Here is a 16,883-nt window from a genome sequence, read left to right as displayed (position 1 = left end):
GCCCGGCCCGGCGGGCCCGTCATTTCACTAGTTTCGAAATTTTCAAAAAACACATAAGGGGGGACCCTTATGTGATTTTTTTCGACCAAAAAATTTTTTTTCGAGTTTTTCGATCTTTTTTGATCAGACAGACACACAATCCGAAATACGAAAAAAAAAAACGGAAAAAATTATATTGAGAGCTCAAAATTTGGCTCAAAAATACAGAATTTTTGACACCGGACCTTCCGGGCCGGGCCCGGGCCTTGAAAATTTCCTCAGGCCCGGCCCGGGCTTTGGCGGGCCGGCCCGGAATTTTACAAGTATGCCTCGCTTAAAGTGTTCATAATTTTCTCTCTCTCTCTCTCTCTCTCTCTCTCTTTCCCTCTCTCTCTCTCTCTCTCTCTCTCTCTCTCTCTCTCTCTCTATCGTTTTGCTCTCCAATTAGAAAATTACTAATTTTTCAAAAATTTTTTTACAGGCGTCGCTTCTCTCTCATTACCTCCTGAGCTCGTCGTGAGACCTCCCTTCTGATTTCTTTTCTTTCAAGAAATCAGCTCCTGAGCTTCTGCTTGTCTCCCTGTTAAACCCTTCTCTTCTACCTCCAAAAACATGCCTACTTCAGTTATCGCTCCACACATGAAAGAAGCCTCCCAAACTATATTCGTCCAGAGGTGAGTTCAAAAAAAGTATATAAATTCGTAGCAACAAATTCCAGACTTCGACGATTCCCTTCCTATCACATACATCGTGGGAAATTTGAGATCCAAAGCGTCACAATCTGTTACGATGACATAGTCTCCAATGTCTTCACGGTCATAAGCGCATCTGGTGAAGTTTGGAATTCTGGTGCCCTCAAGGAAGGTGTGTGCATGATTTCTTTTATTTTGGAGTATAGTGTAATCAGTCAGTTCGAATCAAAGGGAAACCTTGGTGAGTTGAAAATTGAAAAAAATACCAAAATTTCAATTTCGAGCTCATTATTTTCAGATCTCAGTTCAGCGGATTTGGAGATAGTTTCTTCCGCATCCGCATTCTTCATAAATTCAATAGAAGGAAAGCCTAATCGCCTTACAATGAGACTTCTTGAGAAGTCCAATAAAGAATTGTTAAGGGAGGTGAAGCTCAGCCATTCGAATATGGCAATACCCCTGAAACAGATTCTGAAGATCCCAGTAAGTGGTATTTTCAAACACTATAAATATGAGAAATAAAACAATTTCCCAGATGCCAAACGTCCGAACCATGTTCTTCAATTTTGTGAGCTATCCGGAGGCCATCTCGGAAATGGCTAAGAGGTGGACAGACACCGCGCCTGAAACCAAGATGACCATCAAAATGAGGGGCAGTTTTAATTGGATGCTCAATTTCAAGACTTCCTTCTTTTCCAAGATCCTGTAAGTTGAACTATCAAAAGTTTCATTTGAACTGTAAACCTTAATTTCAGGGAAGAATCGCAAGACAAATTTGTAATTGAGACCGATTCTCGTGATAAGGTCATCGAGTTGAAGCTGTTGGACTTTCGAGCTAAGTGTCGTTGAAATCAGACGTCACCTCGATGTCCAATTTCGAGACGAAGATTAATAGTTTTCAGTTGTTTTTTGTCTTGTTTTTCATCTCATTTCTAACTTTTCGTTTTCAATTTCCTTCAAAGTTGTTCTTTGTTTTGCCAACTGTTCTTTTTTTTGTTTTTTTAAGAATCTCAATTTCAAGTTATCTATGCGAACTGACCCTGTTAAATTCCCTGCCATCGGTTGTAATGCCCACCTAGAGATCCCAAACTTTCCTGCTCTCCTGATTATCACTTTCTCTTGTTATCACTATTCGAACTGCAAGGCTCCGGATTTACCTTCCCTCCAGAATCCAGAATCTTGTCTTCAACATTACCTTTGGAATCCAAAGACCTTCTTTTCCTCAATTTTACCTGCACACTAATACCAGATTAATAGTTCTCCTCAATTCTTCCCCGTTTCCACTCAATTGAAGCTTCCTGTGCCCTTTACCCCGGTTCCCCCAATTAGTGCTCCCTGTGTGACTAATCCATCTCCGCGGCTATATAATTTTCTTTCCCTGTGCACATTCCAAAATGAGTTTCAATAAAACAAGCATCGCTTCGAAATTCGAGCTTCCTGTTTTCCTTAATTTTTGAAAAGCTTCAGAGATTTCAGGTAAGTTTGAAATATTTGGATTACTTTTAATTTGCTATTTATTTCGGATGATGATTCCTCTGGATTACGGTATATGGATGCTTAATTGGTGAGTCTTTTCTTAAATGTTTTTCATGTTAATAGAATTTCAGAGATTTAGTAAGTTTGAACTATTTGGATCAATTATAACTTCCTATTTATTTTGGACGATGAAAATTTTAGATTACGATATTTACATTCAGATGGTGAGTATTTTTCCTGAAGTCTTTTCTTCCCAGAAATTGGTAAGTCATTCAATTTTCATACATCGGATTACACTATTCTCTTGAGTACTTGGTGAGTCAAATTTGAAGAAAAAGATTTTCAGATTCTTAATTTCAAGTTATATAGGATTTCAATTGTCCTAGAATTTCTTTCTTTCAAGGTGAGTCAATAAAAAATACATATTTCCAGATTTCCAATTTCCAATTCTAGTTCTATTAAATAGCAAATAATTTTTATAGATGGAACATATTTATAATTATTCAATTATTTATCAATTTTTAATCAATCATCATGTTTAATCAATTATCAATTATCAATTAAATGTTACAAATATCTAGAAAATTATTTATTGTGAGATAGAAATATTAAATTTAAAACTTTCATTTTAAACTTTCAGATTTTTCAGATCTCAGAATGCCCAAGACGAGAAATTGAGGTAAGTCCTGAAAAAGTGGATTTCAGATATTCCGGATTCTTTAACAGCTTCATATTCTAGAAAAGTTGGGAATGGATATTTTCAAGTTGTAGGATATGTTTTACAAAATTCAAATTCTTGGATACTAGGCTTTTAGAGGATAGAGCTTGAAAATCGATTCTCACTCTTTCTGAGTTCCCGAAATCCTTAACTTCTGGAATAACTTTTATTCCCAATTCTTCAAAAATTCATGTACTTTTTTCTGTTGTCCTCTTCTCATAATTGTTTTGTAGTTCGTTTTGGCTCTGGTGCGCTCTAGCTCATTACCTTCTAATCCTCTTCTTCTTCTTCTTCCTTCCCCTTCTTCTTCCCCTTCTTCTTCTTCCCCCTCCCCTCACACCAAAAGATTTTCTTGGCACCACGCCAATTGCAAGATTTTCTAACTATCTGCGTCTCCTTATCAGAAAAGTGATGTTGGCGTCTCCTTATAAGAGGTTCTATTTCTTTTAGAGGAAGCAGTTGGAAAAGAAAACAGAGCGAAAAAAGAAGACGAGATAGGCTTGAAAAATTGTTTCCGAGTTGTCAAAATTTTAAGGTAAACTGTAAGGACCTACAAAAAGGTCAACATTTCAAATATTCCAGATAGTCAAAAACAATTAAAAATTAAAAAAAAAGAACATTCCAAAAGTTTATTCTCTAAAAATAGCACTAAAAAGTTTCCGATTCAATCTCCTTTCTGACTGGTTCCGGCTCAGCTGCTGGTGCTTCTTGAGCATCTTTTTTAACGTCTTCTTCTTTCTTATCCTCAGCTCCTTTGTTTGAATTCGGCTCTTCTGTAGCTAATCCAGTTTTAGATTTCGTTTTTTCCGGTGCCATCTTCCCATTTTTCCCATTTTTGGCTGATTTTCTAGTATCTTTTTTCTGAGATTTTGAGCAAAAAATCAAGATTGGAAGGGCGCAAAGTTGGAGAAGAATGATGAGAATGGTCTGAAAGTAGTTGATGGAATCTGACAGATTTAGAGAAAAAAGTCCAACCTCAAAACCCAGCATTTGTAAATAAATTCAATGAATTTTGAAAATATGAGAATAACACTATTGAAATTCAAGATAAGAACTATCTTTTTTAGGACAAAAAAGTGGCTGAACACGAACTTTTGGTCATTTTCTCTTATCAATTTTTTGAAATCTCTCGAAAAATATTTTCAAAAATGGCATCCGCTACAGAAGATTTTATTTGTGAAGCTTGTAAGGATTCCAAAAACTAAGAATTTCTGAAAATCAAAAAAATTTTTAAAGATTTACGTACTGATAAGTATAGCACGTTCATCTGCTCGTGAACGGCCACTCAAAAGGAATGACCGGATCGGCTCTTTTGCTCGTTCTTCTGATTTCTGGATTGCTCATATTTTTGATTTATCAAAAACGAAAAGAGGAGAGCAGCAGTAAATACAAGGGATATGTTGGGAAAGCGGAGAAATTTTAGGAAAGTTTTTGGAGAATAACTTTATTGAAAAAAATGAATTTTTTGCTATTTTATGGTTTTTTTTTTCATTTTTTTAAACTTTTTTTGAATTTCAGATTCAAACTTTTAAAGTTTCGTAATTCCAGATTTCCAGATTTTTAAGCTTTCAGAAGTTAAGGAACTCTGAAAATTCGAAGCTCTGAAATTTGGAAACTCTGAAATTTTGAAATTTCGAATTTCTGAATTTCGGATTTCTGAATTTCTGAATTTCTGAATTTTTGAATTTCTGAATTTACAAATTTTCGAATTACAGAAATTCAAAAACCTCAATGATTTAAAATTTCGACATTCCGAAATTTCAAAACTCTAATTTTCTGAAATGGTAAAATTTTAAGTTTCTGATATTCTGAAATTCTGAAATTCTGAGATTCTGAGATATCGAGATTCTGAAATTTTGGAAATGTTGTAATTCATATTTTCTTAAATTCTGAGTTTTTGATATTTTGAAATATGAAATTTTGAAATTCTGAAGGTTGTTATATTCTGAAGTTCTGAAACATTTGAAAATCAAAATTTTAGAAATTGAATCAAGAAACAAAAATTTGGATTTTCAGATCTATTGAACCAATTTATCCAAAATTATCCGCCGAGATTTTTTCGAAAACCGTGAAATCTGATAAAAAATTGGAATTATCATCATATATTTTTCCCTACCCCAATGCTCTCTTTCTTTTCTATTCCTTCCCCAAAAATGCTCCAACTTCTAACTACAGTAATCCTCCTGCTTCTCTCCCTTCTCGTCCATTCCGACCCAATTTATGTCAAAATGGACATGACATGTGATGGGATCGATCAAAAATATTGGTGCGCCGATTTGTACATCTATGAGGAGGATTAGTAAGAGTTTAAAAATTTTAAAATTGAAAGAAAATTAAAATTCCAGCGACGACACTCATGACATTCTGACATTCGAAAGATTGTGCACGAGCGAGAAGCGGAAGGTGTTCAAGTGGGAGTTCAATCCAGATGGAGACGTGTCGCCAGTAGGTCAAAATATTTTTTTTAATTTAAAAAATTTTTAAAGTACAGTAATCCTTCAGGAATACGAAATCGCCTACCAAGTCAGTCACAGCTGCACACCGACCGGACAGTATTGGTGTATTCGGCCAGAGGCGGTGGATGTGAGCGTTCGTGGACCGTAAGTAACTAATTAGGATGCTCAATTAATTAATTAATTAATTAATTAATTAATTAATTACTTACAGACAACAAGTGGATTTCAATGTGGATCTTTTCAACGCCGAGAACGTCACCGAAAGTGCTTGTCTTCCAATGTATTGAGACCTCTTTTTTGAAAATTGAAAGAAATGTGAAACCGGTTTTTTTCTGGAATTTCGAACTTTTGGAATTCCAGAATCTCTAATTGAAATAAAGAATTTCTGCATATTTTGTACCTTTTTTTACAGGAAAAGTGGAAAAAATGTGAGAATCAAATTATGAGATAAGCTTAAAAAATGATTTGTTAAAGTTAGTCAGAATCTGAAGAATCTGAAGAGTCAGAAGAAGATGAGGATTCTGAAGAATCCTTGGAAGATGGAGAAGATTCAGATTCTCCTTTTACTGTAGCCTCAGCAGAAGCATTTTGTCTCTCCAACTCCTCCTCGGCTTCTCTTTTTTGACGATCCAGCTCACGACGAGCTTCCTCTTCTCTTTGCTCCTTTTCACGGAGAGCGCGACGCTCTTCGTATTCCTTGTCACGTCGGGCTCGACGCTTCTCACGATCCTCGAGATCTTCTTGACGTTTTCGGTGCTCTTCGAGAGTCTGTTTTTTGCTCTGAAATGATAGAAAATTGGGATTGAAGGTGTTGTTTCTAGTTTCTGGAATTCGGGATTCAAAAATTTCGATGTTGAATCCACAACTTCTAAACATTGTGGAGTCAATACTCTTGAAAATTCTGAATCGTTTCCAAAGGTTCATAATCCAACACTCGAACACTTCACACTTCAAATTCTCAAATTTAGGAAACTTTGGAAACTAGAATGTCCAGAGATTCTGAATCCAGGACTTGAGAATTTTGGAAATCTAGAAACCGGATTCTCACCTCCTCACGTCTCCAGTGTGGCGGAGTGGCCGATCGAGTGCGATTCCCCAAGAATGTCACTTTTCCACGTCCCTTGATTTTGACGCCGTCCTTGGTGGTGATGGTCTGGAAAAGTTTCAGATTGCTTATTGGTTAGGGTGGCTCATATTGCTCACCGGTCTCTTCCTATCTCTTTTCTCACGATCTTGTGGACTTCTGGAGCGCCGGCTTCTGGAGCGAGAACGTCGCTTTTCACGACGGTGGTCATCCCGACGACGATGACGTCTATCTTCTGAATCTTTCTTCCTGTCTTCTGGAGACCGAGAACGACGCATCAGCCAGTTGTTGGTTTTCGGTTCGTCGTCCATCTTGACACCGGATGGCTCTCTGGAATATGGGAATTTATTGGATATTAGTAATCCAAGAATCTTTCAACGAAATGATAAAAAACTCACTCTTCCTTCTTCTCCTCCTTCTGATCTTTCACTCCTCCTCCCTTCTTAACCATCTCTCCGGAATACACCACTTGTACCTTATCCAACGGCCTGTCTTCTTCGTCAGCCTCCAGATTCTCGATCCTTTTCACCAAATCAACCCCCTTCACGATTTCTCCAAACACCACATGCTTTCCATCCAAATGTGGTGTCTCCTGGGTAGTAATGAAAAATTGGGATCCATTGGTATCTGGTCCTCGATTTGCCATGGATAGAAGATAAGGTTTGTTATGTTTTAAGGAGAGATTCTCATCGTCAAATTGGCGTCCGTAGATTGAAAATCCGCCTTGACCATTCTTATGGGTGATATCGCCACCTTGGATCATGAATCCTTTGATGACACGATGAAAGATGGAGCCTTGGTAGGTGGCTGGGTGTCCATAGAGCTCACCAAGCTCTCCGGTGCACAGTGAGCGGAAGTTTTCGACAGTATTGGGGCCTGTAAATATTAGATGAGGCTTGAAAAGCGTCGATTTCGGTGCATAGTAACTCGACTGAAATTTGACCATACTTCAATCAAAGTCAAGGGGGATTCAAAGGGGGGATGGAATGGATGGCTTAAGTTTGAGCTCAATTATCTCGGCTCCTCGTGAAGATTTCTAAAAGCTGTCAACTGATTAAATATGTATCATAACATCATCAATATTTTATCAGTGGATGGATTTTTGATAGCTCTCATATGAACCGAGATAACTGAGCTAAAAGTGGACGTATAGAGAAGGCAGGTTGTATGGAAATTCGATTCCAAAAAATTTCAAACTCACAACTAAAATTCCATAGTGCAAAAACAATGCGCCCAGCTGGCTCTCCATTGATACTGACGTCGAAAAATGCACGCTTGTCTCCACGAGCAATCGGGGCCATAACGGCTTCTGGAATTAGTAAATTTAGGAGAAAATCAATAAGAAAAAAAAGTATTCAAGAAAATAAGACAAAGAAAATGAGGAAAAAGTAAACAAGGAAAAACGAAAAATCGATAGATAGGAAAGTCAATAGGCGTTTACTAATAGAAGAGGGAGAGAGGTACTGTTGTTGGTCTGACAAGGAGGATAATGGGATTGATTTTTAGAAATCAATAGGGTGGTGCACATTTGGGAAGACAACAGCCTAGGTTACCAGTCAATACCGGCCAATAATACAGGTCAATAAGATATAAAATGGCAAATTTTCCAATTGGTTTTTGACATTTTCAGAAGCATAGAGCTCGGTTGTCAAGTTTAAAATAACTTTAACACTTTTGGAGAGTGTAAAACATGCCTAGATTAAAAACTTTGTATTCACAGAATTTTCTGAAAATTCCTAGTTTTTCAGCTATTTATAGATTTCTGGACGACACTTTTTTGGTTCTTTTTTAAGCCATATGTAAAATAACAAGTTCAAGAAAAAATTTGAAAATCACATTTATTCAAATTTACATACACATGAAAAATGACACATATGCATATTACTCGCTAAATTTCCAGATTCCTTGGTCGGTTCCCTCGGTACAGTGGCCTAGAAGAAGTTTCCGACGGTGGTCCACATAGCGGCATGTGTCCTGGACCTGGAATATTTTGGAATCTTGGAATCTTGGAATCTTGGAATTTTAGAATCTAGCGAATCTTCCCACCTTCAACTTTAACATCCTCACATCCCCACTCAAATCCAATTGCTGCTCCAAAATCGCTGACAACTGCTCTGTGGCCATTTCCAAGTCCTTCTGATTAGACTCAAAAATCAGACTCTGATTATCATTCCTTTCCAAATAGAATGCGAATACATATGTATAGATCATAGTACGTCTACACGCCGAAAGCACTTCTATGGCATCTGGCAGAAATTGAACATCGATCCACGTCATTGTAGATCTCTTCTGGAGTTGCTCCATTTTCACTTGAACTTTGCTTTGAGCTGAAATTACGGAAAAATATTTAGGGGTTTCTTTAACTGGATTACCTTTTCCTCTAATTTCAGACTCCTCTGATGTCCCAAAAATCGATTATAGTAGAATAGGTACCTATTCAAATCGAATCGGGACTGTTCTCGAGCATCTTTAGCTGACTTCACTTCGAAACTGAACGAAAAACCAGATTTAATTCTACATGGGGAACTGAACAGTTGGATAACGAGACGCGCTAACTGTCTGCGTCTCTCTAAAATTCAAGTGACTTTATCTCGGGTTCTAGAGGAGCTAGAAAGTTCCAATAAAAACAAAAATCTTTCCAGAAGGTTTAATTTTGAGATTTACCCCAAGGACTTACCTATTACACGGGCTATACCCATGTGCATCCCAATTTTTCAAACACATCCAACAGAATAGAAAACGGCAAGACTGACACATGATCTTATTACACCCGCCGGCCTTCTCGATATGCTTGTTGCAATTCGGACAGTCTTTGGTGTTCGCATTGATCCAGTTGAAGGATTCGGTGTCATCAATACAGCGGAGATTCCAGATTCTCAGAAGGCGACACGAGACTGGTGCGTGCCAATTTTCACCACATGAGAAACAAAATGTGCATCCACAGGGGCAAGTGATGGGGTGGTTGTCGGTATGGGTTAGCTGGAATTTGAGAACTTTTCATTGGAAGTAAAAAATCCAAAAACTCCGGAATCTTGAAAATTTTTCAAGCCTCCTAGATTTCGAAATCCGAAAAGGCAAGATTGCCAAATTTTTCAGATATGGTCAACTAATTAAATATGCGAATTTGTCTAATACAAATATATCTTGAAAACCGAAAGGATGTAGAGGGATTAATTATGGGGTGGATACAAATCATGAGCATAGAAACGAGTCATGCGTAATATCCCAATCTTGGAGAAGACAAAATTTCTAAGATTTAGTAATTTCTTAGAATTCAGAAGGCGTCTGAAGGTATTCATACTAGGGACATATGCTGTACGTTTAAACTGTTTATCATAATGTCAGTGACATTTTATCAGTTGACACAATTTTGAAGTGTTGCATGGGAACCGAGATAATTGAGCTCAAAGTGAACGTATAGAATGGGCTACTATCAGAGCATTTCTGGTGTGCTAACTTCTACAGCTTATAACTTGCTTCAATTTCACAATTTTGAAACAAATCAAAACGTATAATTTAGAACTTGAAAAGCCCTTCGAAATGATATACAACACTTCAACCACCTCCAAATTTTAGGTCTGATCCTGTTAGGACAGTAATAGTCCCACCACTCGCCTTCACTGCTCTCACACAATCCGCTCCTGGACACCATTTCAATTGGCTGTTGGCTTCTACATAACTTTCAATCATCCGCCGACGGAACAAAGCTACCATAGCTGGGTCAGTAATATGTCGGAGTACCTGAAGACTGCATCCTGTGTATTTGAGTGCCTAGATTACCTAGCAAGTGCTAGCTAGTAGTAACCAACCTTCTCATCCTCCGCCAGCAATTTACACCCGTTTGCCATGCACTCGATGCCTCCTACTCCCGCCACAATTCTCTGACTCAAATAAGCTTCCCAACAAATGTCACAAGCCGAGTGGTTGCAACTCAAACTGCTCAGTGAGCCGACACCACAGCAGATAGGGCATTCGCCGTCATTGGAAGCAGCCACCAACAATTCTGTGGTCTCCAAACTCGAGAAATCATGAAAGTGCTCCATCAAATGCTCCTTATTCCATTTATGCTTCCGGAGAAGGATCCTGCAGCTTCCTCTGGAAACTTCTAGAATCGATTGGACATCAGAGATGGTGCCCTCCATTTCTTCTTCTAGTTCAGAGGTTGTGAGGAACTGAAAAAAGTATTTTAAACAGAAAATTTAAAACAAAAAATACCTGATCCTCCGCCTCATCTCCTTGCTCCGAACCAACATCGCTCATCTCAAATTCACTGTCTGATTCCATTTCTAAAAGTGCAACACAATTATTTTTAGGTCTTTTTTTGATTTAAAAATAGATTTAGAACTAGCAAAACTAGTTTTTCCTTATGCTGAGGAAGAAGTGATGAGGAACTCATAAGAATTAGCAATTGCTGATTGACAGCCTTTCTACTAATACTGATATAAAAATAGGAAAAACCCATAAAATTAGGAAAAGAATTGCTTCGCGCCAAAATGGGGAATTCAGATGAAGTGGAGAAAAATATAGAGAAAAGGAGAACTAAGGAGACGCAGAGAAATAGAAAGGGCAATGTCTTCGTGTTGAGAAGCATATGATGAGGAATGAGAGAGAGAGAGAGAGAGAGAGAGAGAGAGAGAGAGAGAGAGAGAGAGAGAGAGAGAGAGAGAGAGAGAGAGAGAAGAGTTAACATGAGCCTTCTAGGTGTCAGATTAATAAGTGCGGGAGAAACAAAGGAAGGAAAAGATTCTGAAAAAATGGTTAAAATTTTTTTTTATTGTTAAAGTTTGAGAATCTTTTTGAAAACAATAAATAGCTTAAGTTCTCGACATTTTTTCAATTAAAAATTAAATTTTAAAACCAAAGAAAAAAGAGTATCTAGGGCGTCCCAAAGTTGTTCACTCTGTCCTAGCCCCTCCCAATTTTCCAGAAACCTTTAAAGGTGGGGGGACATGAAAAAAATAATGTTCTCGAAATTCCGTTCAAAGATGCCCCTCGAGGAGTTGAACTTGTGAGGGCGATGAATGAGGGTGCGGCGCCGCTACCGACTGAGCCACGCGGGCAAATAGAAAGCGGACGCCCGATTGCATACATAAAGGCGAGGACGACAGCTGTACGCAGAGTGACATTAAGCGTTGTACACCGTTACGGTAGAATGCATACTCTAGCTACAAAAAAACTACGAAAAATCTCCTGTCCCCCCACCTTTAAAAAATCCAGAGCAAGCCAATGAGATGGCTATAAATGTTGGAAAAATCTCTAGAAAAATCAATAAATCTGGCTGGAACATTTCCTTCCAATCATCTACAGTATCATCTGCCAAGGAGCTAAACGTTCGAGGAAGAAAATAAGATGCCTGAAGAAGAGGAAATCCTCGTAAAGGACTGGCGAGAACAACTCAGAAAGGACTTAACCAAAATGTGTAGAGACTGTAAGTACCTTGCTCTTTAAGCTCCATTATCTCGGTTACTAAAAAAGAAATAAAAAATGTCTCAATTGATAAATTGTTTATCATATTATCAGTAATATTTTATCAGTTGACAAAAACTCGATAACTATTTTGGAAACTGAGATAATTCAGCTCAAAGTGTACGTATCAGGTGGGCTTCTGTCAGAGCAATAACGGCATTTCTTAACTAAAACTGCCCTTAAATCTTGCTTTTTAAGCTTAATTAACTTGTTTTCTATAAAATACGTTTTAAAAAATTGTTTTCCAAATGTGGACGAAGGGAAACCTCAAAAAACCGACGATGACAAATTCTTGTATAAAACATGTTGCGTCCAAAACTCCTTTTGTGAGGTTTGGGCCCAAACTTGTTTCTGGATCCTCATTGGATGTATTATTCTGGCTCTGATTGTGCTCAGTGTCGTGGATGTGTTCTTTGTTGTTGCTGTCGTAAGAGATTGTGTTGTGGAGCTGATAAGATGAATGATGTGGAGGTGGAGAATCCAAAAATCTTCACAGGATTCTCCAGGGGACTCGATTCTCCAGGGGTCTCTTCACAGGATTCTCTAGGGGACTCGTCTAGTGATTCTGAATAGCGCACTTGTTAATTTATTTGGATTATTATCAATAAAAGGTTTTGTTAGTGTTCGATACGTCCTTCATCCCTATAATTTTATAAGGCAGTCCCAATGACGTCATCACACTAAAAGACAGGAAGATATCCACGACCAAGTTGGCAACAGACACCCAAGGAGAGAGTACACTGTATCGAGAGACGGAGTGTCTAGTAGCTCTCTCCTTATTGCTAATCTCTCGCAATTGGGACCGTAAAGGTCATAGCAATACGCATGTTTCATGTGGCCTTGGGTCGTCATATTCTAGATGCGTCGCGTGTGCGTAGCGGTTTTTCTTGGCCTAAATTCTTAGAATTTTGGGGTCAATCTACGTTTAATGTCTTAACGTTGATTCACCGGATACTAGATTTTTCTAGGTTTTTGATTCCTCCTCAATTTTATTTTCCCCTATTCTCTGTTGTGTTCCCTTACCTCCTAAAATTCAATGATCTTTTGATATTTTCGTTTGGAACTATTTAAAGCGACCCGATAAAGAGTGCTCCCGAAAAAATAAGTCTTATTATAACGCTGAAATTTTATAGATATTGAAAAATGTAGTTTATTTTAATCTCAAAGTATCGATTTCTTCATGTTCTTGATCATCATCTTCTTCTCCGCCTTTTTCTTCGTCTTCCTCGTCTTCCTTCTCTTCCTGACTTCCACCCAAAACTCCCGCTGGCTTTCTTCTTGTTAACTCTCTAAAATCACAATTCATCAAATCCTGAATCGTTGGAAGAAGTGGAACTACCAAAGCCGAGAGATCTGGATCATTCATCTAAAAAAATCAGTTAGTTATCCCTTAATTAATTTTAATTATCTTACCATTTCCACAATTGAATTTCCAAGACTTTGTCCAAAATTTAAGGTTTGTTCCGGTGTTTGCAGATGGGTGAGAGCGGGGAATAGTGGGAAAATTGGGACGTTCTGAAAATTTTCAGTTTTTAGAATATAAGAACTTTTCAGAAAGCTGAAAACTGAAGAATCTAGTATTCCAGAAAAGCTCACAATTTTGAATAGTTAGCTTTCAGTTGCAAAAAAAGGGGGGGGGGGTGCGCACCCTATACGTACACTTTGAGCTTAATTATCTCGGTTCCTATGAGATATATAGAAAATTTGTAAACTGACAAATTACTTATCATAACATTATCTATATTTTATCAGTTGACAAATTTTTGATACCTCGCATAGGAACCGAGATAATTGAGCTCAAAATTTAGTTGGAAAACAAGGGAGAGACTCCGCCTCTTTTTCATAAACTTCTTGGAATCATAGGAAGCCAACTTACCGTACCAATCTCATGTTTTCTAGAAACATGAATCAAAAAATTGCTTCCATTTTCCAAATTCCTCTGGACATTCTCTGCAAGTGGCTTTATTCTCTTCAGAAATCTCGTGGCTTTCTCTTAAATGCTTCATAAGCTCTTTCATTTTTTGAAACCTCTGTGAACATTCTGCTATAATACAAGGGAAGTACTTAAATCGCTCATTAGCATGGGTCAACCCATGGTGGTCTCTCTGGAAAGTGTTATTTTGATTCCTCTGCATTGTTGCGTGATGGTGTTTGCAGACCTACCTCAAACCTAGTGTGGAACATCTTTTTACAGTACTCACATTTGTAATTTCTGATTCCCAAGTGATTTTTCTTATGAGAAAACAAATATCTCTTTTCTTTATACCTCCGTCCACATATTTGGCAGACATAAGGCTTTTCGGGAACATTAGGCTGAAAGTGGGCAATTTTTAAAGATTCCATGGACATATCAGTTTACCTGATTGCCATGGACCACTTCAGGACTTTCTGACCTATCAGGAACATCATAGATTTCAGTTTGCGAATACTTGGAATTCATCGTGGCTTTGAAAGTTTATATCAGAGAACAGGGATCTGGGAAAAGTGCAATATAACCTTATTTGTGTTACAGGCTATAGAAATCTGGCAAATATGTATATTCTAATTATCCTTCCCTCTTCTCAAAGCGGTAAACAATCCAAAAAAGAGCGTTTAAAAGATCAGAAAGAGGGAAGAAAAGGGACATATGGGGGGTAAATCCGATTAGGAAGATGGAGGAAGGTAAAAGGAGTATGATAGGAAAAGGTAGAAACAATTAAAAATATGGAGAGAGAGAGAGAGAGAGAGAAAGAGAGAGAGAGAGAGAGAGAGAGAGAGAAGCAAATGCAGGTGACATATTAGTAAAGATGCTGGTGGTGGCCAACGCGTGGGAAACTCATTTCTCATTATGCTTCCATAAGGTGCTAATAGAAACTCGCCCTCTATATGCACTTCGATCTTAATTATCTCGGTTTCTGTGAAAGATACCAAAAATGTGTCAACTGATAAAATGTTGCTGATATTGTGATAAACAATTTATCAGTTGACAGCTTTTTGATATCTCTCAAGGGAACCGTGATAATGGAGCTCAAAGTCCAAGTATTGGGCGGGCTTCTACATATTAGAGCATATACAGCATTCGTATCAAAATAACATAAAGAATCAAAATTGGCAAAACTCATGAAATAATTGGGTTTTCAGACTATTTGAAAATATGATAAGGGATAAGAAAAGGTTCTGTGAAGGGTAAAAATCTGGACCTAGATATCAGTGAACTTCTCGGGAACGTAGTATGTATTTCTACAGCTAATTTTTCAAGTAAAATAATTTCCGAAAATATTTCTGGACATATAATTATGCCAGATTTTTGCTATTGTGGTCCCAATGAAGCTTTGGCGGTCTGTTCCGATACGGCAAGACGATCAAGCAGTTGATCGAATTGTGGAACTGTCAAGAACTGATTGGAACCAATTTGAAGACGCTGAAAAGCTACTGTTTTCAATTATTATCGATTAATGAGGTGCTCACAAATTGAGGTGGTTGGGATGAATTGGAACTTTCTGGAGCAACATGCGGCTTTCGAGATTTCTGAAAATGATAATATATTTTTCATACTTTAACTATTAGACTTGCCTTTTGAGCCCTTTTAGAAACACCGCGGTTCTTATTCCGACCAGTTTCCGAGTCACCAGATCTGGGTAGCCTTTTTGGAGTGTGGGTCTAAAAATAAACTTTAATGTTCCAATTTCTGGTATTTCAAGATTCATTCTGCCACAAAAACCAGGATTCTAGCGCCCCTAGACGCCGAGATATATCCATTCGAAGTTTGGAGAAGCGCAGACAACGACACACTGCGTCTCTAACCTCCTCAACTTCAAATCGCTGTATCTCGGCTCTCAGAAGACGTAGAAACGTGGTTTCTGGCTCAAAATTTATCTTTTCATGTCAGAATTTTTAGCTTAGACTTGCCTGTTCTTTTCTATCACATTGGATTCGATTACCAAAGAAAAACCTTAACTCATCAACTAAACTAAACGTCACCTTTTCCATGAAAAAAAAGAAAGTTTTTAGTTTATTTCTTTTAATTTCAAATTTCTGATATTTCGAGAAACATTCTGACACAAAAACCAATGTTCTAGCGCTTCTAGAAGTCGAGATACAATACACCGTAACTTTGAGCTTAATTATCTAGGTTCCTATAAGTATATCGAAAATGTGTCAACTGATAAATTTTATAGATATTATGATAAACAGTTTATCAGTTAACAACTTTTTGATGTCTCTAATAAGAGCCGAGATAATTGAGCTCAAATTTTGGACAGCGTAGCTCAGTGGTTCTGCCAACAGGCTCACGGGACTTCAAGGGTCCTTTTCTATACCCCTTTTTTTCAAATTGCCAAAACTTACCTTTTTATCAGATTTGGTATCCATGAGGTAGGTTGCTAGGAGTATGTTGTATACTTTGAAATTCGAAAAATGTAAGAAGGTAGGTAGAGGGATTAATTATGGGGTGGAGTACAAATCAAGAGCATGAAAAAACGAGTCATGCGAAACATCCAAAATCTTTTAGGGAAAACAAATTTCGAAGATTTTGTAGTTTTATCAGGGCTGTCCAAAACGGCGGCCGGGCCTCGGCCGGCCTCGAAAAAGCCTCGGCCGAAGAAAAAAGGCCTCGGCGCGCTCCATTGAGAAAAAGCCTCGCGAGGCCTCGGCCGGCCGACGTCGGCCTCGCAAATGTGACTACGGTCAGCAAGTCGCATATTTTACGACAAGTTGCGTATTTTTTTTAATTTTTTGTTTTTTCTCGCTCTTTTTCAGCAAATCACGCATTTTTCGAGAGTTTTCTCGATTTTTCCATCGATCTGTGGCGACATGAACATTTCGAACGCCAGTGATGGTCGGTTTAAGCCGATTTATTCATTTGTTATAACCGTTATTCAATTTCAGACACAATTCAGATGCCTCAATGGTTCATTGATCCCAACAAAACCGATTGTGAATTAGTGATAAAGAACAAAAGGGAAGGATTCGGCGGTTTTTATGCTAGTTGAAATTTTTTTTTGTTGAAAAAATTAGTTCTTTTTCACCAAAAA

At 37.8% G+C, this 16,883-nt stretch overlaps 7 protein-coding genes across 7 annotated transcripts; 2 read left to right on the top strand and 5 right to left on the bottom strand.

Annotated features, from left to right (window-relative positions):
* Nucleotides 1-591: 591 nt before the first annotated feature.
* On the top strand, nucleotides 592-1,520 carry CBG25788 (the record flags this gene model as incomplete). The annotated part of the gene is made up of 5 exons (XM_045243189.1): nucleotides 592-653; nucleotides 698-912; nucleotides 970-1,154; nucleotides 1,207-1,376; nucleotides 1,427-1,520. 5 exons carry the CDS (start codon nucleotides 592-594, stop codon nucleotides 1,518-1,520), a joined length of 726 nt encoding a protein of 241 aa, XP_045098608.1.
* Nucleotides 1,521-3,513: 1,993 nt separating this feature from the next.
* Nucleotides 3,514-5,712, bottom strand: CBG25787 (the record flags this gene model as incomplete). Its single annotated transcript, XM_045243188.1, has 2 exons — nucleotides 3,514-3,792; nucleotides 5,644-5,712. The coding sequence occupies 2 exons, from the start codon at nucleotides 5,710-5,712 to the stop codon at nucleotides 3,514-3,516; spliced, it is 348 nt and encodes a 115-aa protein (XP_045098607.1).
* On the top strand, nucleotides 5,019-5,608 carry CBG07129 (the record flags this gene model as incomplete). The annotated part of the gene is made up of 4 exons (XM_002632200.1): nucleotides 5,019-5,164; nucleotides 5,211-5,310; nucleotides 5,368-5,465; nucleotides 5,533-5,608. The coding sequence occupies 4 exons, from the start codon at nucleotides 5,019-5,021 to the stop codon at nucleotides 5,606-5,608; spliced, it is 420 nt and encodes a 139-aa protein (XP_002632246.1).
* Nucleotides 5,713-5,795: 83 nt separating the features above from the next.
* Nucleotides 5,796-7,706, bottom strand: CBG07130 (the record flags this gene model as incomplete). Its single annotated transcript, XM_045243187.1, has 5 exons — nucleotides 5,796-6,101; nucleotides 6,370-6,474; nucleotides 6,525-6,735; nucleotides 6,804-7,281; nucleotides 7,607-7,706. 5 exons carry the CDS (start codon nucleotides 7,704-7,706, stop codon nucleotides 5,796-5,798), a joined length of 1,200 nt encoding a protein of 399 aa, XP_045093389.1.
* Nucleotides 7,707-8,286: 580 nt separating this feature from the next.
* CBG07133 lies at nucleotides 8,287-10,689 on the bottom strand (the record flags this gene model as incomplete). Its single annotated transcript, XM_045243186.1, has 6 exons — nucleotides 8,287-8,385; nucleotides 8,452-8,732; nucleotides 8,798-8,895; nucleotides 9,083-9,384; nucleotides 10,215-10,577; nucleotides 10,621-10,689. 6 exons carry the CDS (start codon nucleotides 10,687-10,689, stop codon nucleotides 8,287-8,289), a joined length of 1,212 nt encoding a protein of 403 aa, XP_045093388.1.
* Nucleotides 10,690-12,897: 2,208 nt separating this feature from the next.
* CBG25786 lies at nucleotides 12,898-14,280 on the bottom strand (the record flags this gene model as incomplete). The annotated part of the gene is made up of 4 exons (XM_045243185.1): nucleotides 12,898-12,912; nucleotides 13,285-13,386; nucleotides 14,073-14,184; nucleotides 14,231-14,280. 4 exons carry the CDS (start codon nucleotides 14,278-14,280, stop codon nucleotides 12,898-12,900), a joined length of 279 nt encoding a protein of 92 aa, XP_045098606.1.
* Nucleotides 14,281-15,160: 880 nt separating this feature from the next.
* CBG25785 lies at nucleotides 15,161-16,221 on the bottom strand (the record flags this gene model as incomplete). The annotated part of the gene is made up of 3 exons (XM_045243184.1): nucleotides 15,161-15,271; nucleotides 15,319-15,378; nucleotides 16,198-16,221. The coding sequence occupies 3 exons, from the start codon at nucleotides 16,219-16,221 to the stop codon at nucleotides 15,161-15,163; spliced, it is 195 nt and encodes a 64-aa protein (XP_045098605.1).
* Between the last annotated feature and the right edge of the window lie 662 nt (nucleotides 16,222-16,883).

Source organism: Caenorhabditis briggsae (genome assembly GCF_000004555.2).
Source record: "Caenorhabditis briggsae complete genome, chrII, whole genome shotgun sequence".
Lineage (NCBI taxonomy): Eukaryota > Metazoa > Nematoda > Chromadorea > Rhabditida > Rhabditidae > Caenorhabditis > Caenorhabditis briggsae.
This window is presented reverse-complemented; position numbering and strand designations above follow the sequence as displayed.